The sequence below is a fragment of the Cetorhinus maximus genome, chromosome 15, assembly GCF_964194155.1.
Source record: "Cetorhinus maximus chromosome 15, sCetMax3.hap1.1, whole genome shotgun sequence".
Taxonomy (NCBI): domain Eukaryota; kingdom Metazoa; phylum Chordata; class Chondrichthyes; order Lamniformes; family Cetorhinidae; genus Cetorhinus; species Cetorhinus maximus.
The window spans coordinates 69,252,063-69,279,229 of NC_135893.1; the positions used below are offsets into that span (position 1 = coordinate 69,252,063).

Below are 27,167 nucleotides of genomic sequence, written 5' to 3' on the forward strand. Positions count from 1 at the left end.
AGAGATAATTAGTGCATGTCAGCTCAGACAAAAGCAGGAGAGGGAGCACTCACATCTCTGTTGAGAGAGGGATGATGTGGTGCAGGATCCTCACGTGGGTGTTCGCCGCTGACCTCACCATCACCGCAGGCATGGTCCACAATCTCACCAGTCAGCACGATGACTTGCTCCTCAAAGTGAGTGAGGGGCCTAAGGTGGGCCACTCCACCCCCGGTCAGGGACTTCTCCCTGCTGTTGTGAACCAGCTTCTCCTGCATGAAAACAGATGGATAAAGTATGAGTAGGACACATGGCACTACATTGATTGTTTGTGTGATGAGCGGAGACATGGACGGGATGAGGACACGAGCTCCAGTGGATATGAGCCTGATGTAGATATGAGGTGTGTGTGAGAGTTAATATTGTTGATCTTGAGGTGTGAGATCCCTGTGGATGTGTGATGGGTTTGTGAGTGTGAGAGTTGAGGGCGATGTGAAGAATGACTTACCCCGGCAGAATGGATGAGACCATTCATCCTGTTGCAGCACTGGGTGGCTGTCTGCTTTTGCAGGGTGTTGGCGCTGACCAACACTGCCCCCGCCTCCTATGCTGGATTAGTCATGTTGCTGCCCATCCTGTAGCCAGAGCGGGAGTAGAGGACACCAGGGCGGGCCTCCGCTTCTTCCAAAAGATGCTTGAGGGACGTGTCATGAAACTGGGGGGGACTGCAGCCTTCTTGCCTTTTGGGGCCATGTCTTCTTTGCAGCCGTCCTGGGCTGGAAGCACCCGAGAGGTATGTGCGTAGCTGCACTTTAAATATGGCACCTGACGTGATGAAGCAGTGAGGTGATGGTGTGGTGGGCAAATGAGAGCCCGCCCGCCATCAAAACAGCATGTTTGCCGGAAATGCATTATTAATGAAGCAGGATTGGGTCTAAATGGCGTGAAAAGCCACCTTTGCAGCCGGCAGGTAAAACATCCTTTTCCCTGCCCGCCACCACACTTAATGCAAATCTGGGACGATTCCAAAGTTTATTTTAACCCTTCTTAATGCCTCCTACCATGTTTTTATCTTATACTGCAGCCAGTTCCTCTAAAGCTGGAAGGCTTCTGATTGGCCCTCCAATTTTGAAAGACCACCCTTAACTGGACAGGAACCAGGACTCCGTGCCAATTAAGGACCTACCCACGTGAAAATCTTAATCAGTTTGCCCCCAGAAATGGGTTTCTGACCCAAAAACAAATCTGGCTTCTGTTTCCCGCCTTTAAATGCTCAGACCAGGGACGAGTATGCAGAACACAAGAAACAAAAGTTGTCCCAACAAATATTATTGTCCATTGATATATGTCTGCTGTCACAAAGCTATCAAGAAGCTAGACTAAGCCATTATCAAGCTGAAGGAAAAATCTTCAGCTGGGATTTTGCATGGAGGCAATGGCCCACCTGCCCATTGGCCCGAGAGTCTGGGGCAAGCTTGCCTTCAGCCCTGGAAGGCATGACTCCATTTTATATTGATCAGGCAGTTAGTTGCCTTCAGCCGTGGCTTCCGCTATGTTTTCCCTCCAACTTTCAAGAAGGTGGGTAGCTCTTCAGCCCCATCAAAGCCACCAGGAGCAGTGGTCATTGCTGGAACCACTGCTGTCCCGGGACCAGCGTCAATGGAGCAGCCCCCGAGTGCAGTTAAATGGGGTTAGGGCCAATCAGGCTGGGTGGGGGTGGGAGTGATCAGGCATGGGCAGCCCTTTCTTGGGGGAGGGAGGGTGAGGGTGGGGGGGTGGTGGCGAGGGTGGTGTTGCTCATGATCAGTAGGGGTGCACAAGCCTACCAGGTTTTATTGGGTGGTTTCCTCGGGTAACTAAGGGCCACCCACCTACTGATAAAGTACCGGTGGTGCCAAGAAGTGGCCCTTAAGCGGCCACCCACCATCTTCCCAATTGCTGGTAAAATACCAGTGAAGGCCGGGAGTGACGTGCATGGAACCCCCCACCATACCACTTGACTTCACACTTCACACGCTCAACTCCTCCCCTGCCTCCCAGCTTGCTCCCGGTGGGGTCAGGGTGCACATCAAATTCTGGCCTATGTGTGAGAGCAATGTGCTTACCCAAAGGATTAATGGTTGGAAGTGTAATATTTTTAAAATCGCTATTGCTTATGTACTTTTATATTTTTGTTTATGTGCATATGTATACCGATATGTATCTCTTACCATGTGTTTCTGTGCATCTCCTATTTTCATCACACCAACACTGGTAACCTTGCCTTCAGCTGCCTGTGCCCTAGCTGGAATCCCCTTCCCCTAAACCTGTCCATCTCTCTAACATCTCCTCTAAGATACTTTTTAAAACCTGCATCTTGGATCCCAGGCAGGATTTTTAGGCCCAATGGGGCAAGTGTGGTGGCAGGAGGGCAAATATCCGTCAGAGTGCCAGTTTGCTGGCACCATGTGTTCCCACGGCATTTTCCCAGAGGCAGAATGGGGACGGTGACAGGTCTAACCACCTGCAAGCGGCAGGTGGCCAATTAAGGACCTTTAAAGGCCTTTTAATGAATATTGTCAGAGGCTGACTGGAATTTTCCAGTTTCCAGGCCTCCCCATAGCATCGGGGACTAGGCCAGCTACCTAGAGGCAGCCTCTTGGTGGCAGGTTAGACCATGGATCCAGCACTGCAGGAAGGCTTTGAGGTCCTTCCCGTGCCTGGAGACATAGACCCCCTATGGAAGGCTCTCCATTCACAATGGTGGCCCGGCTGCTGCAAACAAAGAATTACAATAAAGTTTCTTGACATGAATTTTGTTTTTGTGAATGTATGTTGAGAAGAACTTTAAAATTGATAAATGTGCTGTCTAATCTTTGGAACTTTCTTCTTTGCTATTTTGTTTGACTCTGTAGACTCACCATGGAAAGTACAGTTACCTAACATTAATCCAGGAGTGATGCACATTACTGTGAGTGGGTTGACACCAGCTCGTTCATACCAGTTCCGAGTATGTGCAGTGAACCAGCTGGGGAAAGGACAGTATAGCACAGAAACCAGCAGGTATGTTATTTTCCCAAGGGGCAAGCAAAGTTTGCGCAGTGTCACTTTCAGTTTATCTAAAGTATTTACAGTAAGTGACTAGATAGAAATGTCTTTGACGTTAACCATTTCACTTCTTCAACCCCATCTACCTACTGATCCAACAGGAGATTGATTTTTTAAACAAAAAATAAATCTAATTAAATACCTTTTACAATTTTCGTATATATTTATTTGAACATTTAAAAATATTACAAGTTCTGTCTGAAACTTTGTTTAGACACAGCTCTCTACATTTTCACTGAAACAAATTATTATGAAGAACTACCTCTAAGCAGTACAGAAGTGGGAAAAAAACAAGATCAGTTTCATTGTTGTAGTCCCTTAAATGGAAAGTAATGTCCCACAGCACTTCACAAACAAAACAAAAGAACTTGCATTGATACAGTGCCTTTCCTGACTTCGGAACATCCTAGAACATTTTACAGCCAATTATGTACTTTTGAAGTGTGGTGGAATTGAAATGTGTGATGCATATAAGGAAAATGTATGAGAAACCGAGAACAAGGAGATTAGCAGTAAGGTAGAAGAAATAGGTTTTTGGCAAAGAAATATTTTTTTGAAGAGACTCATAGAGGTGGACTCAAGGAGAGAGTTTGAGAGTTGAAGGCTATGCGACTAATAGTGGGGTGACAGATGAGCAGGACACATAGAAGGATACAGAGAAACGGTACATTCAGGAGAAAGTTTAAGACAGAAGGGTTTAGCAGAGATGGGGTGGGATGTGGCTATAGAATAATTTATATAGACATGACAAGGATTATGAATTTAATGCATTGGACAGTGGGAATAAATGTAGGTTACTGAGGTCAGAAATGATGGATGTGTGGGATTAGTGTGGGTCAGAATACATAAGGCATAGTTTTGAACAAAATTAAGTTTATGGAAATGGAGGATGGCAAGGGGGCAAGGAGTACACTAGAATAGTGGTCTGGAAGAAAAAAAAGAAAAACTTGCTTTTGTATACTGCCTTTCAATACCTCAGCATATTTTACAGCATATTACAGGACCACATGACTGGCGTGACCAGATTGTAATGGGAATGCTGCTGCACTTTAATATTGCTGCTCAGACACCAGCATGTGTCAAGTCTTTCTTACTGAATAAAATATAATTGCTGTCCAATGATGGTTATCACTGTGAATCATTTCAGGGTTTGAGAAAGGGGATAAAGGGTTGTGACACCCTGAACCTCGAATTCCAAGAAAATGCAGTTACTGTTGTAATGTAGGAAATGCAGCGTACAATTCACACAAAACAAAGGTTTGCAAACAACAATGTGATAATGACCAGATAATCTGTTTTTTGGCGGTGTTGATTGAGGGATAAGTGTTGGCCAGAATACAAGGAGACCTCCCCTGCTCTTTGAATGGTGCATGGGATCTCTTATATCCAAATGAGGGGACAGAAGAGGCCTTGGTTTGAGGCCTTATCCAAAAGATGATATATCCAACATGGCACGGAGAAGGGCAGGCAAATGTTCTGGAGGTCACATACGATGTGAGGGACTAAAGCTCAGCTTGGGGTCAAACAGGACTCAAATAAGGTTGGGAATAGTCTGTTTCAAACAAACAGATTGACAAGGCAGGGAATGGAGTAGGTGGCGAGGGAACAAAGTCTTTTCTAAATGGGGAAGAAAATGCCAGTTTTCTTGAAGAAATATATGATTCCTTTAAGGCTTGATGTTAGGCAAGGAGGCTGACATCCTAAAGGCTGTCAAAGGCTTCAGAGAAGTATTAGCAAGGTAGACTCAGTACCTCAACATCATTGTCAAAGAACTTGAGGGGAGCCGGGGTAGAGATGAGAACTATTTTTTTAACACAGGAAATTGCTATGATCTGGAGCACAGTGCCTGAAAGGATAGTGGAAACAGATTTAACAGTAAATTTCAAAAGGGAATTGAATAAATACTTTGAAAAAGAATAATTTTTCAAGGCAATGGGGAAAGAGCAGGCTAGTGTGACTACTTGAATAGCTCTTTCAGCGAACCATAGTGGGCATGATGGGCCAAATAGCTTCCTTCTGTGCTGTTAGATTCTGTAATCCAATGAGTATATATGAAAACTGACTCCATGCCTCTGGATGATGATGTTGGTAGATAACATGTTGATCAAAAAGATGAGGGACCATGAATAGATCCTTGACTCCAAAGATGGTGGTGCTAGGGAGAGCAGGGAAACCTTTTGCTAGAGATGCACTGACTGCTTTTGGATGAGTTGAAATAGAGCCATTGCAAAGTCATTCCCATAAAGAGAGGAGATGATGTCATGGTCAATTGGTATCATGCTCTGTGCGGTGGTGCAGGAGGATAAGTAGAGATAACAACACCTGCCTATTTATAGTACTGGCCAAGGCTGTTTTGGTGCAGTAGGAAACATGTGAGATGGAGTATGGGATTCGAGTACAGAGTTTCGGGAGAGATGGATACAGAGTTAGGAATGTTTGAGGTACCTAGAGAAGTAAGACTGGAGCAGTATCAGATGCATTTTAGAACACCAGTGATCCCAGTGTACACAATGCAATGCCTTTCACAACCTCTGGTTGTCCCAGTGCACTTAATGGACAACATAGTACTTTTGACAAAAAAAAATCACTATAAATCCTGACATGGCAAGTTACAATGTTAACTGTTGATGGGCATGACCAAAAATGTAAAATAGAAATTTACAGTGGTAAATGTTGACAAAATTTTAATATAAATAAATGTGAGATGGTGCATTTTGGTGGGGTGAGTGGGGTTAAGGAAACCAAATACTCCTTGGGAAGTAAGAATCTAAATGGGCAGAGGAGAAATGGGATCTATGGGTGCAAATTCACAAATCTTTAAAAGTAAAAACATGGTTTTCAAGAGCAAAACAAATGCAAACAAAACTTGGAGACCACTTCCAAGATGAATAGAATTGAAATGTTGAGCGGTTATGTTAAACTTACACTGGGCCTCTTTTCTTTAGAAAGGAGGAGGATGAGAGGTGACCTGAAAGAGACCGAAACAAAGGGCCAGTAATATGGGGCTGTGGATAGAGCTTTCAACTAAAAGAGTTGGGGGGAGGGTACAGATGAAGAGAGGTTTACAAATATAAATAGAAAAGTCAGGGTGATAGAACAGTGTAGTGATTTGGATAAAGTCAAGTAGAATGGGACAGCAGGGAAGCAGAGTTTAATGGTATTAGTGCATCAGTGAATAAGGTCCATGCTAATAATAAAGTCTTTAATTTTTTTTTCTGAAATATTCACAATAAGATAAATAACTAGCAGTAAAAATAGAGACAAATGGTTTAGATCTAATTGCCATTACAAGGTGACCAAGGTTGGGAAATAAATAATTCAGGGTACGCAACGTTTTGAAAAGGCAGACAGAATGGAAAAGTTTGAGGAGTAGCCCTGATAGTAAAAGATGACATAAGGACAGTAGTGGGAAAGCACCTTGGCTCAGAAGATTAGAAGTATGGGTGGAGATTAGGAATAACAAGTGTTAGAAAAATCTGGTGGGAGTAGTTTATAGGCTCCCTAGCAGTAGTTATGCTGTTGGACAGAGCATTAAGCAAGAAATAATTGGAGCTTTTAACAAAAAAAGGCAGTGTAACAATTGCAGGGGACTTTAATCTTAATATAGACTGGACCAATTAAATTGGCAAAGTTACTAATGAACAATAAGTTTGTAGAATCTTTGTGGTAACTTTCTGAAATAATACATCGTGGAACCAACCAGGGATAAAGCATTTTTGATCTAGTTTTGTGCGGTGAGGCAGGATTGATTAGTAATCTGTGCTGGGAAAAAATGATCATAACACAGTTGAATTCCATATTAGCTTTGAGAGCAACACACTTCAGTCCCAAACAAGAACCTTAGACAAAGCCAATTCCATGATTATGTGAGGAATACTGGTTAAGGTTGGTTGGATAAATATATTAAAAGGTGTGGCAGAAAATGTACAATGGGAAACATTTAAAGAAACAATTCAATATGTTAAACAAAAATACATTCTATTAAAAACTAAAACTCAGCAAGAAAGATCCATCTCTGGTTTACTAGGGAAGTTAAAGACAATATTAGATCAAAATAAGAGGCTTATACTGTTGCAAAGAATAGTAGTAAGCCTGAGGATTGGGAATGTATTAGAAACCAGCAGAGGGTGACCAAAAAGTTGATTCTAAAAAGGAGGAAAAATTGAATATGAGAGTAAACTAGCCAGGAATATGAAAACAGATTGTAAGAGCTTCAACAAATGGAAAAAGGAGGAGAGTGGTTCAAGTAAACTTAGAGGCAGAGATAGGAAAAATTATCATGGGGAATGAGGAAATAACAGAAACGTTGAACAAATATTTTGTCTGTCTTCACAGTAGAAGACATAAGTTACACACAAGAAATGAAGGGAACCCTAGGGGCTACACAAGAATGATACATTTTAGAAATTAATATCAGCAGAGAAAAAGTACTGGAGAAATTTAAGGGACTAAAATCCAACGAATCCCCAGGACCTGATGGCCTACATCATAGGTGTCTCAAAGGGAAAGCTGCAAAAATAGTGAAAGCACTGGTTTTGATTTTCTGAAATTCCCTAGACCCTAGAACATCCAAGTGGATTGGAAGTTAGCAAATGTAATTCCATTATTCAAGAAAGGAGGGGAGAAAACACGGAAATACAGATCAGCCAGCCTGACATGAGTCGTCGGGAAAGTGCTGAAATCTATTATTAAGGAAGCATTGACAATGCACTGTTATGGACGGGCTGAGATGTGGGATAATTTCCAAGCTTTTCTTGGCTCTCAGCTGACCGCAACAATATGTATTTTTAATGAGTATTTTTCTCCTTTTTAGAATAGACACGAAACAGGCTTTCTTGTAAGCTTAAATCAAAAGAAAGCATAAACATTTATTTTTCACCACCCCCAGAAATGTAATCCCAACAACACTCATTCCTCACACATATCTGTCCTTGCGTGTGTATCTAATACATTCTAAGGATGTAAGATGACCTTAGATTACTTAAAGGGTAAAAAAAAAGTCACTTCAAATCAGTCCTCAAGATGGTAGTTGAAATGTTGCTGGCCTGAAGGCTTCCCTCTAGATGCACTGAAGAAAAATGAAGGTCAGAGGTTTCTGGTGATGAATTCGCACTGATTCACCCGAAGCAACAGCAAGCTTCTGACTTTTCAGTGGAAGTTAGTTGAGCCCTTGTAGTAAAGTACTACACTCTGACAGGTAAAATGAATAAACCCTAATTCTCTGCCTAATGTGATTTTTGTGGTAGGGTCCTGTGACACCGGTATGATGTTTTCCATTGTCCATGCAATGGGTTGACAGCTAAGCAGTTTGTCCCACATTTGAGGGTGTTTCCTATCCCATCAACATTCCAGCTATGATTACCCTCTGAAATACCTTTATTTGAAGTTCCATCGTCATGGGGCCAGCCAGTCTGGCAGCTATTGCAATTTTAAGTCTCATTTGAGATGGTGAGGGATAATCAGTCAATACCTTGGAAGGCCATTTGCATTTTAAGTAACCTCCCAGAGATATATTCAGACTTGTCTGTCTCTGTCTCTGTGCAGAAACCACAAAAGAAGTCACCCGATTCTCAGGAGTGAAGGTAGAGTGTCCATATCCCATGTTGCTTTTTAAGCTCGACGGGCATTTGATGTGACCATAACAGCACTTAGAAAATTATAGTGTGATCAGACAAAGTGAACGCGGTTTTACAAAAGCAAAACTGTGTTTGACAAATTGATTAAACTTTTTTGAGGATTTAACTTCTAGGGTAGTTAAAGGGAAACTAGTAGATATGATATATTAGATTGCCAAAAAGCATTCACTAAGGCACCATGCAAAAGGTTAAATGAAAGATAAGGACTCATGGAGTTGGGGGAAATACTACCATGGATAGAGGATTGGCTAACAGATAGGAAGCAAACAGTAGGGATAAATGAAGCATTTTCATGTTGGTACACTGTGCTAATAGAGTGCCGCAAGGATCTTTGCTGGCAAATGACTTAGATGAAGACACAGGGAATAATGTATCCATGTTTGCAGACAGTACAAAGCTAAGTGGGAAGATGTGAGGAGGACTTGGGCTGCAAATTGAGTGGGCAACAAAGTGGCAGATGGTGTATAATGTGGGAAATGTGGAAGTGTGAAGGTGTTCACTTTTGTAGTAAGAGTGGAAAAAAGTGGAATATTTTAAAAGTGATACTTTTAAATGTTGATGTTAAGAGGAACTTGATTGTGCTCATAGAAGAGCACATAAGTTAGCATGCAGATACAGCAAGCAATTAGGGAGGTAAATGGCATGTTGGCCTTTATTGCAAGGGGATTAGAGTACAAAAATTAAGTCTTGCTACAATTGTGCAGGGCTTTGATGAGATCACACCTGGAGTACTGTGTGCAATTTTCGTCTCCATAATCTCAGGAAAGATATACTTGCCTTGTGGGCAGTGCAGCAAAGGTTCACTTGATTGGTTCCTGGGATGAGAGGATTGTCTGATGAAGAGAGACTGAATGGTTTTCTTAAGGCTGCGTGATTGAGAAAAATGTTTCATTTTATCTGAATTATATCTGGAGAATCTTTTTTGTTATTAGTGAGAAAATGAATTGTTTAAAAAAAAGAGTTGTGTATGTTTTCTACTTACAAGTAGTATCATTCCTCTGGGTCTGCAACTGACACCTGCAGCTTTCCAGCGATACTGTCATGAAGCTATTAATGTATATAATGTTATAGGAAAATATTTTTCTTTTAAAATAGAGGTTTAGTCTGTGGGTGTATCTTAATTAGATTAAAGCCAGCTCATCTGGGTGCTTTGATGTGTACTAGTTTTGAGATGTAAGAGGGGTAGAGTGCATTTGCATTTTTTGGATAGAGCACTCAAGAAGTGGGGTGAAATCTGGCACCTAGCTACCAGAGATTAAGCAATATGTTTATACTACTAATAAAACTGGTGCTAAGAAAGGGGTTTTATTGTTAGAAGAGCCGGAGTTCAAAGAGGCTAGTGATACAATGAGAATTTACATTCACTGAGATGAGCTGGATATAACCAATAGCAGTTAACCAATAGCAGTTTTCGTGTATGCAGAGCAGAGGCAATGAAAGATCAAAGTAGCTGTAAGCCTACAACTGTCTCCGCAGAAACCAAAGTGAAAGGAACCTCATTTTGAGGTTCATCATAAGGTGAAAATGCTTTGCCTGGTGTCTGGTTAAACCTATGGGTGCTGTTGCCTTAATGGTGATTAGCTTGAGAATTTGTTAGAAGTTATGATAGTAGTAATTTGTAGCCATGTATATGTGTTTAGTGTGTTGTAACTTAATAAAATGTTTCATTTAGTTTAATACAAAACCTCTCAAGAACTGGTGGTCTGATTCCTGAATTTAGAGTTGCACCTCAAACATGCCACTTAAAGATATAGGTTATGACAGTTGTTTAAAGTTTCCTTTTGGGATTTTTAAATAACTCAGCTTTACCAACTGCTTGGTCATAACAATACATAAATAAGACCGGCGGACTAATTGCTAGTTTCGGGCACAAGCAACCCAGATTGTGATCCAATTCAACCCTGATTCAATTTTTAGGGCGCTATCTTTAGGGGTAATGACATAATTAATTGTGCACCACCATGGAAATCAGCAGAAACAATGTTTTTCCATATAAAATAATTCATTTCCCATTTTTCTATTCCTAACTTGGTAAAAACAAGCATGCAAGATAAATGACACTGTTCACCAGCAGGAATGTTCATTTTTCTCTTTCTCCATCATCCTACAACATGAAAGGAACTCGAAGAACTTAAGCAAAAGGAGGATATAAATAAATGCATGTATCCTCTCACACTTTTGTTATAGAATCATAAAATGGTTACAGCACAGAAGTCCATTTGTTTGGACTTCAATTATTTTAGTTCCGTTAATGTTGCAATGACATTTCCTTCATATTGCTTCCTCTCTCTATATCTTTTTTTTACCCCTTCCTCCCACAAAATAAAATTTATTCCATATTAGAAAGCATTCCAATTTAAACAATCTTGAGAAACTGAGACAGGCCAAGTGTAACTGTTAACCCAAAGATGTTGAGAAATCAATGGACATAATTGACCAGCAAAGTATTAAAGTGACAAAAACAAAATATTGAGAGTGCTGGAAATCTGAAATCAAAACAGAACATGCTGGAAATACTTAGCAAGTCAGGGAGCATCTGGGGAGAGAGAGAAATGGAGTTATCATTTCAGAAATGAGTTTTAAAGGGACATTGACGAATATTTTTTAGTAACAGCAAATGGTGTTTGTTTGCTCATGATGAAACACATGCCTGAGTCTATTTTGCAAAGAAAAGTAATTTTTTAAAACAATTTCCCTGAAAACTGCTCAAGCAGATGATATGGCTTCTGCACAGATGTAGGGAGTTTTAGTACCTGACTGAAAGTCCTAGAAATGAGTTTTTAGAGCAAAATAACTGTTTTAAAAATCTTCCTAAAGGCAATATTGCCTCCCCTCCCCACCAACTTTAAAATCGGGTCACAGAATATTTTCTAATTCTCCATGGCGCATTTTATTTATTTAGCATTTTGAAGAATACCCATTGAAAAGAGTGGTATTACTTTTCACCTGCTTTATCTTGCTTACGTACATGGACTATTCAACAGTAAGAGAATGTATTCATATAGCTTCCTATATTTCTAATGTTTTGATACATTGTGCAATATGCTTGGTTTCAGGCTGCTGTTACCTGAAGAGCCTCCTAGTGCCCCTCCTCAGAATATTATGGCCAGTGGTCGAACAAACCAATCGATAATGGTACAGTGGCAGCCTCCCCCAGAGCAAGAGATCAATGGGGTCCTCAAAGGATACATCCTCAGGTACAGAGTAAAACCGTAATAAACTCTCCAAAATCAAGAAAATTCCACTTGAAAAGAAGTGGAATCCAGGTAGGAAAGTTGCCAACAAAAGGTTTTAAAGAAAAGATGTAGAAATTTATTAGGAATCTTTATACAATAGCAATTATCAGTTTTTTTACAGTTTATTAAATATGTACTCAATTTTTCTTCATAAATGGCACAACAGAAACAGAAAAGGATGGGCAAAGACCTGGGGGAGGATCTTCCGGTCGGCGAGCGGGGGCAGGGCATGCACGAAAGAGCGCACTCCTGGCTGAGGGAATCCCCCCGCCCGCACAGGGAGGGCACAGCAGTTCCTGGCGGACGTCACGCTGGGTGGGCCTTAATTGGCCCGTCCACGTAAAATGACGGCGCCCCCCCACCAATCGGAGGCGTGCCTGCCCGCGCCCGCTCCTGCACTGCCCCCCTCGACAGGGGCAAAATTTTTCCCCTGGAGTCTGTCTTTTGGAAATTGAAGTTTTAATAAAATATCACAGTGCAAGTTAAGAATAACATTGTAAACCACCATTGATGCTGTTACTGCTGTTTGTGGAAACTGAACACTTTACCCTGGTTTTTTTAAATGCTGCGCTGGTTTTCTTAGGGAATTTTCTACTGAGTCAGTTCTTGGAGGGACTGCTGTGCAATAGATTAACACCGTATTCTTGCACCTCTGGGACTCAAGATTAAATCTACCATGGACTGACTGAATGAAAGTGTGTTTTTTCTGCTGGCGATAAAAGTCCCATGTGAAACTGAATTTAGTCGGTCTCAATCCAGTTGCTAATGGGCATAGAACACACAGCACAAAATTGCCCATAATTTGACCCCAATTGACATGAAATTGTTAGCCTTGTTGGGAAGGCAGGTATGGGAAATGGAAATGATCATATTGATGGCTTAGCACATCATTGTGGTGGTAAAAAGGGAGTTTATCATTTTGTCTTAATGTACTACACTGACACTGGAGTGCTTGAAGCTGATGCTAAGTGCCCAAGGTCCAAGGTGATCCATTCCCTGGTCTCAACATTGCTAGCTTCAATCAGCAGCAAAAAATATTGATGAATAATGTGGTGCAATTCCCACCGCAGTCACTGCCCTGCGATGATACCAGATGGAATATTTTAACTGCTGTGCTGGATAAGTGCAGACAGTAGTGGAGATGATGTGTAGCAATTTAGCCCTTTGCTGTTCTTTTCATCTACCACAATTATCATGATTTACAATGATCACACCAAAGAGGGAAGTTGTAATGAAAACAACAAAATTATCCCAGGATATTAATGGCACCAATATTGGAAAAACAACTAATAAAATTAGTTTAGGGGACAGTCATGATATGATAAAGCAACTGTAAAAAGCAGAAGAAAGTGGTTTGTTATCTGAATTTGAATATGTGTTTTTTTCTGCCCTATTTTCTGCTCATTCCTTGGTGCTTTCAAAAATGTTCAAAACGAACTATTTTGTGGAATGTCACTAGTCCTGATTTTGAGATTTTCCAGGTTGTAAAAACAATAAATGCTATAATCAAGTCTCACTTTCATACAGAATTTTTGACTAATTCAGTGGCACAGGTGATCAAGGGCAATAAATCCTGGTGCAACTTTTATATCTGTGCAGTCACTCTAGTGGTAGTTTAACACGATCCTAATCCACCTCTCTCTCATTTTCATCCATTACAATTATCAAATGTGTTGTTTTTAATCATCACATTACAGACAATATAGAGATTTCAAAATGGACATCTCAGTATTTTGTGATATTTGACATTTTTAGTAATATCTTCCAAACTAAAAAATGAAACCGCTTGTCATATTTGTAAAAGATTAACAAACTTTTGCAAAGTGTTAAAGTTCCTATCAGAGGTGTGTATTACAAAATATCAAAACTGAAAAAAAATGATTATTAATTGCTTTGTTTATGCATCTGAATTGAATCCAATCCACTGCAATTCCTGTGATACCACTTTGAGTTTCAGTTTATTCCTTTGTAGGTATCGACTTGCAGGCCTTCCAGGTGGATACCAGTTTACAAACATCACTAGCCCTGAAGTGACCTATTGCCTCCTTAAGGACCTCATTATTTGGACCCAATATGAAATCCAAGTTGCGGCATACAACAGTGCAGGGCTTGGTTCATACAGCAGGGCAGCAACTGAGTACACGCTGCAGGGAGGTGAGAAAATTATTTTAAAGGTTCACTTTTTGAAAATTATGTCTTTCCTTACTCCCTGACATTCTTCCCTTCGGGGGCTGCCATTATCCTATTTACAGCTGCTTCAACTAGTCAGCTACAAAATGAGACCCGGGCATTTGAAAACTTAGACACTGTCAGTCCTTGCTCGATAAAATGGAAACAAATTTTCTTTAGCAGAGTTGTAGTGAAATGCAGAAGTGTTGTAAATGATCAAACTGCCCCATCTTTGTATTAAGTTTAATATCACATGTCCCAAAGAGCAGATTATCTGAAGATTGATGAACCTCATCAACAGGATGGCTGAAAATTTTAAATTTCCATAAGTCCTGAGAGTACGACCCATCACTGCAGAGTTGCATAACAAACATCTTTTTAATACCAGACCTCCTGTGACATTTGTTCCAGTAATTTGGGGTTTAGAGCTGCAAAAATCAAGCTCTATTTAATCTGGACTATTCCTTTAAATCCTCTGCTCAGATGTTTTCTGTGGAGAAGTGGTCAGAATAGGTATGCCCTGAGACTAGTTGCCATGGGAAGTTTCTGTCAATAAAGCTGCTAAAATGAAATTGTGTATAGTATGATATGTCCCTTGAAAAAATAAATCTGAGGGAGGTTTCAGTCAATGAGCAGCTGCTTGAAAATTCTTAATTCCTAGGCAAGAGACCAAATTATAAAATTCAGAAAAATCAACATGAAAAGATTGACCTGGATTTTGCAGTGACAATGACGGCAAAACTGTCAGCATTGACCGGAGCCATCATTACTTCACTCAAACTGTCAGCAACTTCGGAAATCCACATATGCTCAGAATAGAGCAAAGCTTATGGACCCTGACAACATCGAGGATGTGGTGCTGAAGACATGTGCACCAGAGCTAGCCAAGCAATAGCCAAGCTGTTCCAGTAGAGCTATAACACAGGCATATACCTGACAATGTGGAAAGTTGCCCATGTATGTCCTATCCACAAAAAGCAGGGTAAATCCAGTCTGGCTAATTATCACAATATCAGTCTACTCTCAATCATCAACCGAGTAATGGAAGGTGTCATTGTGTCATTGGTGGTGTTATCAAGCAACATTTACTCACCAATACTCAGCTTGGGCTCCACCAGGGCCACCCAGCTCCAAAACTCATTGTAGCCTTGGTTCAAATATTGCACCAAAGATCAGAATTCCAGAGGTGATATGAGAGTGACTGCTCTTGACGTCAAGGGAGCATTTGACTGAGTGTGAAATCAAGGAGCCTGAGTAAAGTTGAAGTCAAAGAGAATCGGGGAGAATTCTTCACTGAATGGAGTCATACCTAGCACAAAGGAAGATGGTTATGGCTTTTAGAGGCCAATCACCTCTGCCAAAGACATTGATGCTAGGGTTCCTCAAGGCAAGATTCTAGGCCCAATCATCTTCAGCTGCTTCATCAGTGATCTTCTCTCCATCATAAGGTCAGAAGTGGGAATGTTTGCAGATGATTGCACTGTTTAGTTCCATTCACAGCCCCTCCAATAATGAAGCAGTCCGTGCTCGCATGCAGCAAGACCTGGACAGTATTCAGGCTTAGGTTGATAAGTGGTAAATAGATTTATGCCACATGAGAGCCAGGCATTGACCATCTCCAACAAGAGAGAATCTAACCATCTCCCTTGACATTCAACAACATTGCTGAATTTCCAATCATCAACATCCTGGGGGTTACCATTGACCAAAAACTTAATTGGAACAGCTATATAAATACTGTGGCTACAAGAGCAGGTCAGAGTCTGGGTATGCTATGACAAATATCTTGCCTCCTGACGCCCTAAAGCCTATGCACGTCTGTAAGGCACAAGGCAGGAGTATGATGAAATACTCCCGCTTGCCTTGGTGAGTGCAGCTCCAACAACAAGGATAGCTGAAGAGGATAGCTGTGGACTCCAGGATGATATCAATGGTTTGGTTGAGTGGGTGGAAAAGTGGCAAATGGAATTCAACCCAGAAAAGTGTGAAGTTATGCATTTTGGGAGGGCAAACAAAGCAAATGATGATTTGCATTATGATAATACTATTAGCTTTTTGGAGCCCATGAAAACATTTGGAGTCACCCATGTTAATTATTTCTCAATTTTCTTACCACTGGTAAATTCTTGTAACTGGTTCCACGACTTCAATTGAAATGGAAATATAAATTTTGGAGTGTGATTTTTAGGCCTCTCACTCTGGGCCATTGCTGGCAAGTGTGCTGCAGCTGCCCAGAACCATTGGAATTTCCTGGTCTGGGCACTTCTTGCACATGCCTGGCAAAGGGAAAGTGCCTTCCTAACTGGCTTCACATTTCATTGCAATATTGAAACCAGATAGATTTTGATAAACGGGAAGATGTTGAGAGAGCTAGAGAAAGTGAGAGACCTTAGAGTGTATGTCCACAGGTCCCTGAAGGTGACAGGACAGGTAGATAAGGTGGTAAAGAAGACATATGGAATTCTTTCCTTTATTGCATGAGGTATAGAGGGAAAGCAGGGATGTAATGCTGGAATCCTATAAAACACTGGTTAGGCCACAGCTGCATACAGTTCTGGTCACCACATTACAGGAACGACATAATTCCTCTGGAGAGAGTACAGAGGAGATTTACAAGAATGTTGCCAGGGCTGGAAAATTGCAGCTATGAGGAAACATTAGGTAGGCGAGGAGTGTTTTCCTTAGAACAGAGGAGGCTGAGGAATGACTTGATTGAGGTGCACAAAATTGAGGGGTCTAGTTGGAGTGGACAGGGAAGACTTGTTTCCCCTAACGGAGAGGTCATTTACCAGGGGGCACAGATTTAAGGTGAATGGTAGAAGGATTAGAGGGGATATTAGGGAAAAACTTTTTCACCCAGAGGTGGCAGGTGTCTGGAATTCACTATCCGGATTGGTGGTTGAGGTAGAAATCCTCAACGCGTTTAAAAGGTATCTGGATCTACACCTGAAGTGTTGTAACCTGCAGGGCTGCAGATCGGGTACTGAAAGATGGGATTAGAATGGGCAGCTAGTTTTGTTTTTCAGGTGGCACAGACATGATGGACTGAATGGCCTCTTTCTGTGCCATAATCTTTCCATGGTTTCTAAGTAGAGATGTGCAACAAATGCTGGCCATGCCAGCAATACCCACATCCCATGTCAGAATAAAAGAAAGAATAACAGAAAAATCTAGAAGTTACTGTCAATGATTCTACACTTCTCAAGGGTGCCCCCTCACCCCGCATCCCCTCCCTCATCCAACCCAGACTGCAGTCAACGGGAAATCTTACAAATTGACGAAAACTTCCATTCTTATGCTGTTGGTCTCAGTAAAAATTCTGGAAAAGGTTACATCTTGTTGAATGAGGTGTTACAGGCTTTTTAAGAGGGTACTAACTTCATAAAATTACTGTTAAACACCCACACTGGGCCCCTAGAAGCTAATTTTATATTTGTAGAATGTTAAATTTCTCCATGAAGATAAATCTAATTTTTAAAAAAAATTTAGAAGCTAAAATACACAAACTATCTTAATCCATTTATAATTATTTATTTTACTATCTGAAATTTAAATTAAAAGAAAAAGACATTTAAGTGATTTTAACTTCCTGGTTTGCTATTTATGAATACTTCAATGTGATTGGCTGCTTACTTGCTTGCAGACATCACCACTGATGCACACCAAGACATCCCCTTGCTTTGGTGCCAGATTTCAGCTGCCATCGGGAAAGGGGAAACCAGGCCACGGAGGTCACCATAGATCTTTGAGAGCAGCTTTTTTCAAGGTCTGCAGTGATCTCCAGTGCTTCTTTTTAAATACTTTTTAATTAAGTATGACATCCAGGATGTGGCAGGTATAAGCTTTTACGGGCCAATTTTTCTGAACATTGTGCCCATTTCCTAAGTAGAAAGGTTGCAGAAAAGAATGAAAGTCAATCCTGGGCTCCCTCTTCTTCTTCCTGTCTTTGTGGCTATGGGGTGGCGATTAGCCTAGTATTGGGTTTAAAAGGGTCCAGCAGCCAATGAAGGTCGTAGAAGTTATGCATTTCATTTTTGTAAATGTAAGCAACCAATCTTCGGGCCTTGAAGCGATCTTGCTGCTGTTTTGCATAAACAACCGGAAAGCTCTGAGGCCATCAGTTAGGAATGCACTTTCCCTTTGTCAGGCATGAGTAAGAAGTGCCCAGACCAGGAAATTCCAATGGTTCTGGGCAGATGCAGCACACTTGCTGCGCTGCACCTATCCAGCAATGGCCCAGAGTGAGAGGCCTAAAAATCACACTCCAACATTTATGATTCCATTTCAATTGAAGTAGCAGAGCCAGTTATAAAAATTTAGCAGTGATAAGATAATCGAGACTTTAATTAACATGGGTAACTCCAAATGTTTTCATGGGCTCCAGAATTCTAATAGCATTATGATAATGCAATGACCAAATCCATGAGCAACTGCATTGAGACCAATAGGTTGTTTTAATCTGTGCTTGTGTTGCGACAACATGAAAAATAGTTTGAAAAAGCAGCTTTAGGTAACTTTTATTTAAATCCAAGCTCTCTCCCTATCAGCTCCAAACACTAATTCCATCATTTCTTTTCCAGTCAGTTTGATTTTTTTTTAATGCTGTTTGTTATTAAAGCTAGGAATAGCAACTGAACTTGTTAGTCTCACTGCAATTATTTCCTTTGTGTGATTATTCCATCTGGATACCCTGTGCCACAAACCCACTGCATAGTAATTTGAAATTATAGTTTTTGAATGTTCAGTAGCCATCAAAAAAAGCCTTGTATGAATGAATCATTGTGTGCCAGGTTAGCATCGATGCCCTTCAAGTAGTACGGCAAGATTATGAAATTTCAAGTCTTGGCTTCAGCTGCATGATTGTTTTGAACTACTCTTAAAACTATTGGATGAATTGCAGCTTAAGTCTCAAGTTTATGCAATAGTTTGCTGCAGGATTTTGTTTGGACTAGACTCCAACCATTGTTCTGTTGTGTGGTCAGGGTCTAGACGTCCTTGAGTCTGTAGTTTCTCAAAATCGTTACTCTTATTTACAACAAGTTTTTACACCTTTGGACCTCTAGACGAGGTTGGAGCTTCTCCTCCTTCCAGATCGCTCTTACTTCACCGTCATGCAATCTGACATTATTACATCATCATTTATGCTTCTGATGTTAACATTTTTTTCTACAGTCATGTTTTGGAAAGTTTTTAGTTCTATTTTCTCCCCTTGGTTAGGTGTCCATGTGGCCAGTTCCATTTCCTTAGCTGGGAGAGTGGGTAGGCAATATGTGGATAGACCATACTAATGGCATCATCGAGAGAATGTATACAAGAAGAACTTGTGGTGACTGACCCCTATTCACCCTTCCATGTGATAATGTTTAGACATTTCTTGTTAGGTCACAAATGGTTAGAAACTGACTATGGATGTGACCCTGAGCCCCATTGTCCCATATTCCAGCACTGCTACAAGTAATTTTTAAAAATTTCTTTTATTAAAAACAACTTTTTAAAGTTTTACTGTACATACTAAAAGGAAACAAATTTCAGCATAGCTTGGGGAGTTGGACTTTGTTTGATGGTATTTTCATATCTGAGCATGTTTTCTCCTCATGATGTGCCTAACTACTTCTACAACTATATTGTGAATTCTAATCTGAGTATTTCAAATGGATTAATGTGCAGAGTGATACTTTCAGATAGACTTCCTCGGAAAGGAAGGGTGAATTAACCTGCACCACTCCCAGTAGCTTTCATTATCATTCCTTCAATGAAATGTGACATTCAATATAAAATGCATTTTAGCAGATCTCCTGGACTATTGACATTATTCTGCTATGATTTTACAAAGACCAATTAAGGTCAGAAAGCCTAATTGCATTTAAGTAAACAGAAGCTCCTGCCATCGAGAGTTTAATTATTATTTGATCAGAGAATTTTGCAAATTGGCATATGCTTGCAAATTTCAGGCTCCAAGCAATTTCCAGTGGTATTTCTCACAGTAAGTCAGATGATGAGCTGTTTTATCACGCAAAGAGTATTAAACTATATAATGCACAGTATATTCTATTGCAGTGTTACTGTGTCCCTTTAAGGCCAAAAAAATCTAATTGCCTTGAAGTAAACAGCAGCCTAGATAGTTCAGACTCTATAGTTGCTTACTCACCAAACTTTGTAGAATGGAAAATGCTCATCAGTTCCACACTGCAAGAATGGTGGAGCACTTAAAGGCTGTTTTGCATCTGTGGTTCATATTAAGAAAGGATTTGCAAAGCTCATCAACTGTTATTAGGCATATTTAAGTTGATTATACCTATTTGTGAAGTGAAAAAGAATGTGACTGGTTGTCCTGGTTGTGTGCAGTACCAACAGCACCCCCACAGAATTTGGAAGTGGAAGCTGTGAACTCCACTGCTATCAAGTTTACATGGGATCTTCCTCCTCAGCAGTTCATTAATGGTATCAACCAAGGTTACAAGGTAATAAAACAGAATATAAGATGAAAAATTGAATAAAATATCGTGTGGCTTTTGAAATAAAAATATATTACTGAAATCTTTCTTCAGCCAAATGCAATAAGTTGAGAGACAATGTGAAGAGGAAAATAAGGTTGGCAAAGAAAACATACAATGATAGTTAACATAAATGGGAACCCAAAAGTTATCTGCCAGCAAGTAAGAGATCGGGTGCAGCCTCGGGGACAAAGAGGGTAATATATGCTAAGAGTGTGTCAACAAGTCGATGTGATGCGCCTAGTGTGTGGTGGCTAAAGAGAGTTGGTCTGCTTTTTGCTTTGTGTTTACAAGTGAGCTTCTCATTTTTAGGCCACACCGTGGACTCGCATTGACGAGAACAGGAGAGCCAAATGCATAAGTCTCCCTATCAATACACAGCCTCTCCATTGGCAAGTCCTCTGCTGTGCTCTGCATGTTGACACAGAGAAATTGGGTCCCTTGCAGCCCCAGGATATACTTTCAGAGGAACTTGCAGGTTTGGCTCCCTGACATGCAGTGCACAGGCCCACTGGCATGTGGACACAGCCTGGTGCTCATAACCATAAGACGTGGGGGCAGAAGTAGGCCATTGGCCCATTGAGCCTGCTCTGCCATTCAATGACATCATGGCTGATCTGATCACCCTCAACTCCACTTTCCTGCCTTTCCCCATAATCCTTGAACCCCTTGCTGATTAAAAATCTGCCTATCTCAGCCATGAATACACTTAACGACCCAGCCTCTACAGTCCTCTGCAGTAAAGAATTCCACAGATTCACTAAGCTCTGAGAGAAGAAATTCCTCCTCATCTCTGTCTTAAATGGGTGACCCCCTTACTCTAAAATTATGCCCTAGACTCTCCCACAAGGGAAAACAACCTTTCAACATCTACCCTGACAAGCCCCTTAAGAATCTTATGTTTCAATAAGGCCGCCTGTCATTCTTCTAAACTCCGATGAGTACACGCCCAATCTACTCAACCTCTCCTCATAAGAAAATCCCTCCATACCCAGGATCAAACTAGCGAACCTTCCCTGGACTGCCTCCAATGCCAGTATATTTTTCCTTAGCTAAGGGGACCAAAACTGTTCAGAGCATTCTAGATGTGGTCTAACTAGTGCCTTGCATAGTTTTAGCAAGACTTCCCTATTTTTATACTCCATTCCCTTTGAAATAAAGGCCAACATTCCATTTGCCTTCTCTATTACCTGCTGAACTTGTATGTTAGTTTTTTGGGATTCATGCACGAGGACTCCCAACTCCCTCTGTGCTGCAGCTTTCTGCAGTCTTTCTCCATTTAAATAATATTCAGCTCCTCTATACTTCTGCCAAAACACATAACCACACATTTTCCCACATTATATTCCATCTGCCAAGTTTTTGTCCACTCACCTAACCCGTCTATATCCCTCTGTAGACCCTTTGTGTCATCCTCACCACTTGTCTTCCTACCTATTTTTGTGTCATCCGCAAACTTGGCAATAGTACATTCACTTCCCTCATCTAAGTCATCAATATATATTGTAAATAATTGTGGCCCCAGCACTGATCCCTGTGGCACTCCATTAGTTACAGGTTGCCATCCTGAAAATGCCCCCCTTATCCCAATTCTCTGTCTTCTATTAGCTAGCCAATCCTCTGTCCATGCTAATATACTACCCCTAACACCCAATGTGCTCTTATCTTATTAAGTAGCCTGATGCGTGGTACTTTATCGAACACCTTTTAGAAATCCAAATATATTACATCTACTGGTTCCCCTTTGTCTACCCTGTTTGTTACCTCCTCAAAGAACTCTAACAAATTTGTCAGACATGATTTCCCCTTCATGAAGCCATGCTGACTCTGCTTGATTACATCATGTATTTCTAAATGCTCTACTATTACATCCTTTATAATAGACTCAAATATTTTCCCAGTGACAGATGTTAAGCTAACTGGCCTATAGTTACCTGTTTTTTGTCTCCCTCGCTTTTTGAATAAGGGTGTTACATTGGCAGTTTTCCAATCTTCTGGGACTTTTCCAGAATCTAAGGATTCTTGGAAGATTATTACCAGTGCATCCACTATTTGTGTAGTTACTTCCTTTAATATCCTAGGATGCAACCCATCAGGTCCAGGGGACTTATCGGCCTTCAGCCCCATTAGCTTCCCTAGTATTTTTTCTCTTTCCTCCACCCCTTTTGCCCCTTGATTATTTAGTACTTTTGGAATGTTCTTAGTGTCTTCTACTGTGAAGACTGATGCAAAGTATTTATTCAACTCCTTTGCCATTTCCTGGTTCCCCATCATTATTTCCATAGCCTTGTTCTCTAAAAGGCCTATGTTCAATTTGACCCCACTCTTCCTTATATATTTAAAGAAGCTCTTACTGTGCGTTTTTATATTTCTTGCCAGTTTACCCTCAAAGTTTATTTTCTCCCTCTTAATTTTTTTGAAGATCTTTTGTTGGTTTTCAAAACTTTCCCAATCCTCTGGGTTACCACTAATCTTTGCCACATTGTATGTTTTTTCTTTCAATTTGATACTATCCTTAACTTCCTTGGTTAACCATGGTTGGTTCATCCCTTTTCTAGAATCTTTCTTCCTCACTAGGATATATTTTTCTTGTGAGTCATGAACTATTTTTCTTAAATGTCTGCCAATGTTCATCAACTGTCTTTTCTGCTAAACTCCTTTCCCAGTCCACTCCAGCCAACTCTGCCCTTATTCCTTTGTAATTACCCTTATTTAAGTTTAGCATAGTTGTTTCCGACCCAAGTCTCTCATTCTCAAACTGAATACTCAATTCTACCATGCTTATGGTCATTGTTTCCTAGGGGACCTGTTACTCTGAGATCATTTATTAAACCTGCCTCATTACACATTACCAGATCCAAAATAGCCTGGTCCCTGGTTGGATCCACAACATATTGTTCTAGTAAACAATCCCAAATACATTCTATGAATTCTTGTTAGTGGCTACCTCTGCCAATTTGATTTTCCCAATCTACATGAAGATTAAGTCACCCATGATTAATGTACATGCCCTCATTATCTCCTGATTTATTCTCTGTCTTACAGTATAACTACTGTTAGGGGGCCTATGGACTTCTCCCACCAGTGTCTTCTTCCCCTTATTATTTCTTACCTCCACCCTTATGGATTTTACATCTTTCAATCCAAGATCATTTCTTTCTATCATACTTATTCCATCTCGTACTAACAAAGCTACCCCACCACCCTTTTCTTTCTGCCTGTTTTTTCGAAAAGCCACATACCCCTGAATATCTAGTTTCCAGCTTTGACCTCCTTGTAACCATGTCTTTGTAATAGCTATAAGATCATACCCATTAACCTCTATTTGTGCCGTTAATTCATTTATTTTGTTCCCAGTACTATGTGCATTTATGTAACGAACCATTCATTTTGCTTTTTTACTATTTTTTCCCCTTTGATTCTATTTGCTGCTGTTTTTTTACGGTTGTACAGCCTGTCCCTTCCTATCACACTCTGCGTATCAATGCCTAAACAGTTGCCCTGCAATGCTGCCAAATCCTTTCACTTTGTTAGCCTACGTATCCCCTCTCCAGAACCCTCTCCCCCACTATTTAGTTTAAAGCCCTCTGTACAGCTCTAGTTATTCAATTCACCAGGACACTGGTCCCAGCAGGTTTAAGTGAAACTCGTCCCATTGGTACAGCTCCCTTCTACCCAAGTATTGATGCCAGTGCCCCATGAACTGAAGCCCATTCCTCCCACGCCAATATTTGAGCCACGCTTTTAACTTTATTTACCCTATGCCTGTTTGCCTGTGACTCAGGTAGTAATCCTTGGAGATTCTGCTTTTTAATTTAGCCCCTAGCTGTTCAAATTCTTTCAGCGGAACCTCCTTTCTAGTCCTCTCAATGTTGGTACCAACATGAACGACGACAACTGGATCCCTCCCCTCCCACTCCAAGTTCCTCTCCAGCCCTGAGGAGATGTCCTTAACCCTGGCGCCAGGCAGGCAACACAGGCTTCGGAACTCACGTTCATGGCTGCAGAGTACAGTATCTATCCTCCTAATTACACTGTCCCCTACTACCTAGAAGTTCCCCTCCAAGTCACTCACTATATTGACTTGGAAACATATCGCTGTTCCTTTACTGTTGCTGGGTCAAAATCCTGAACTCCATCCCTAACAACACTGTGGGGGCACCTACACAACATGGACTGCAGAAATTCAAGAAGGCAACTCAACACCACTTCTCAAGGGCAACTAGGGATGGGCAATAAATGCTGGCCCAGCCAGTGCAGCCCACGTCCTGTGAATGAATTTTTAAAAAACTATTACGTTCCTCTTTCCTCCCCCCACGTGAATGGCTCCCTGTACCAGGGGGCTGTGGTCAGTTCGCTCATCCTCCCTAAGGAAGTAAACCCTAACGAGAAATCTCGAGTAGAACCCAAAGGCAGAGTTGATGCCTAAATATGTCACCTTTCCATCAAGCCCTGCGACCAAGCCAGTGCCAACCTAAGTGCTCTGCATTCCTTTAGACCAACTGGGGAGGTTGAGAGGGGCTTCATAATGTTTGGGCAGCCTAGGGTCTCCATTGCCAGGCCTCTGCCCTGGAGGGGACACTGCAATTTCACTGCAGAATGCTACTAAAACACGAGAGACAGCAGTTATGAGTAATAAGCCCAACTTGATTTGAGAATGGGTACCATGGGCTGTCTCTGATGGCGGTAGGGGCCATCCCATCCCACTGCCCAACTACCTTAAGCCAGCTTCCGACTAGTGAGGTGCTGAGCTGTCACAACCCACCTGCTTGAACTAGTGCATGGAGCTTAGAGTCTCAATTGAACAAGTAGACCAAATCCATCACAACAGATAAATAAATGAAAAGAAAGAAGATATCAGCTCTTCAGTTGGCAAGCTGACCATCAGGACCATATGCATGGAACTGACAGATTAATTGTAGCCAGTCGACAATGCCCGCAAGACAGCTGTGATCGACTTGGAACTTGATAGACTGAATGTTGGCATACCTTCCCTACAAGGGATCAGGCTCACTCAGAGTGGATCACTGAACAAAAACATTAGATGTTCATTTGGTCTAGTTCGAAGGAAACGTGAGCAGGGTGTAGGCCAGGGGTCAAAATAATTTTTTTTGGTGGCTCTTTTAAGAAAGAAAACTGCCTAGGTTAATTTTGTCAAGTGCAACCTTTTGATTTTTCAATGCTATTTTTCAGATTTTGGGGCTCCTTTTTGGTTTTCATATGGAGTTCAGGATACCATTTTTCATTAGTTCCTTGGTATTTCTTCTCAAATTTAGATTCTAAATACAATTCCCAATAATAAACTAAGATCCGATTCATCTAAAATCCCAACTATTTGACATAGGGCAGAATTTTCCCCCTGTTGGGGGAGAAATTGAAGAGCAGGCGCGTGGAGGCGGCCATTTTACGTGGGCGGGCCAATTAAGGCCCGCCCAGCATGATGTCCGCACGGAAGCGCTATGCGCTCACTGTGCGGGGTGGGGGCATCCCTCAACAGAGAGAGCGATCTTTCGCTCTACAGTAAAAAAAATTTAAAATAGAGAAAAAAAATTCCCTGACATGTCCCCTCATGTGACACTGTCACATGAGTTGGGACATATCCATAACTTTTGAAAACACTTTAATTAAATTTTTAAAACCTACATGAAACCTCATCCCACCCACGGATGAGGTTTCATGCTTTTTCTAATGCCCACCAGGGCTCCTGGCCTGCCTGCCAACCTTAAGGTTGGACGGGCGGATCCATTAATTATTTAAATGACTCTGTCAATGGCCTCAATTGACCATTGACAGGTTGGCAGGTGCACAGCTGATTTTGCTGCGTCCCCGCCTACCTGAAAATTTAAATGGGGCGCGGTGACTTTGGGAGTTCTGTCCACTCGCCGACGGGAAAATCCTGGCCATAATGAAACAGAAAACAGACAGGCATAAGAAGCAGTTTTTCTAAGTTAGTAACAGACCAAATGAATTTCTGCATGGTTGATCATGGAGACTCTAGTGTGGCTGATGCAGTTTTGTGTCACTCATGAATGATTGAATCAAGCAATGACATTCAATGGGAAGCTGCAGAATATGGAACTTGGGAAATGGAATATGCAAGCAGAAAAATAATAAGCATAGCTGGTATGAATGAAGTCAGTCACACCCGGGATAAATTCACTGTACAGTAGCTTGCTCATTGATTGTGCAAACTGCGATACAAATCTTATCACTACATAAGCAGATGTATAGTCCTTCCTTCCAAGAGGAACTTGTCCACGTTTGAGTTCCTTCACCAGCTTGCTGATTGTAATAATTGCTTCAGCTTCAGAGAAGTGTTTAAAGTCACGAAAGGTTTTGATACAGTAAATGAGAAGAAATTGTTTTCAGTGACAGAAGGGTCAGTCACATTAGAGACAGATTTAAGATAATTAGAAAAACAATGAGGGACAACATGAAGAAAAAATAATTTAACAGCAAGTTGTGATCTGGAAGGGTAGTGGAAGCTGAACAATTACTTGCAAAAGGATATTTGACAAATATTTGAAAAGAAAAATTTTATTGGCCAAATGGAAAGAGCATGGTTG

The 27,167-nt window shown here is 41.1% G+C and overlaps 1 protein-coding gene across 2 annotated transcripts in view; it reads left to right on the forward strand.

The window, feature by feature from the left end:
• Nucleotides 1-27,167, forward strand: part of sdk1a (sidekick cell adhesion molecule 1a) — a 950,103-nt gene that overhangs the window by 682,091 nt on the left and 240,845 nt on the right. For both annotated transcript variants that reach the window (XM_078558601.1, XM_078558602.1), the window contains exons 15-18: nucleotides 2,874-3,021; nucleotides 11,759-11,899; nucleotides 13,911-14,092; nucleotides 20,453-20,568. In XM_078558601.1, the coding sequence (XP_078414727.1) occupies nucleotides 2,874-3,021; nucleotides 11,759-11,899; nucleotides 13,911-14,092; nucleotides 20,453-20,568 (587 nt within the window). The remainder of the gene's footprint in view (nucleotides 1-2,873; nucleotides 3,022-11,758; nucleotides 11,900-13,910; nucleotides 14,093-20,452; nucleotides 20,569-27,167) is intronic.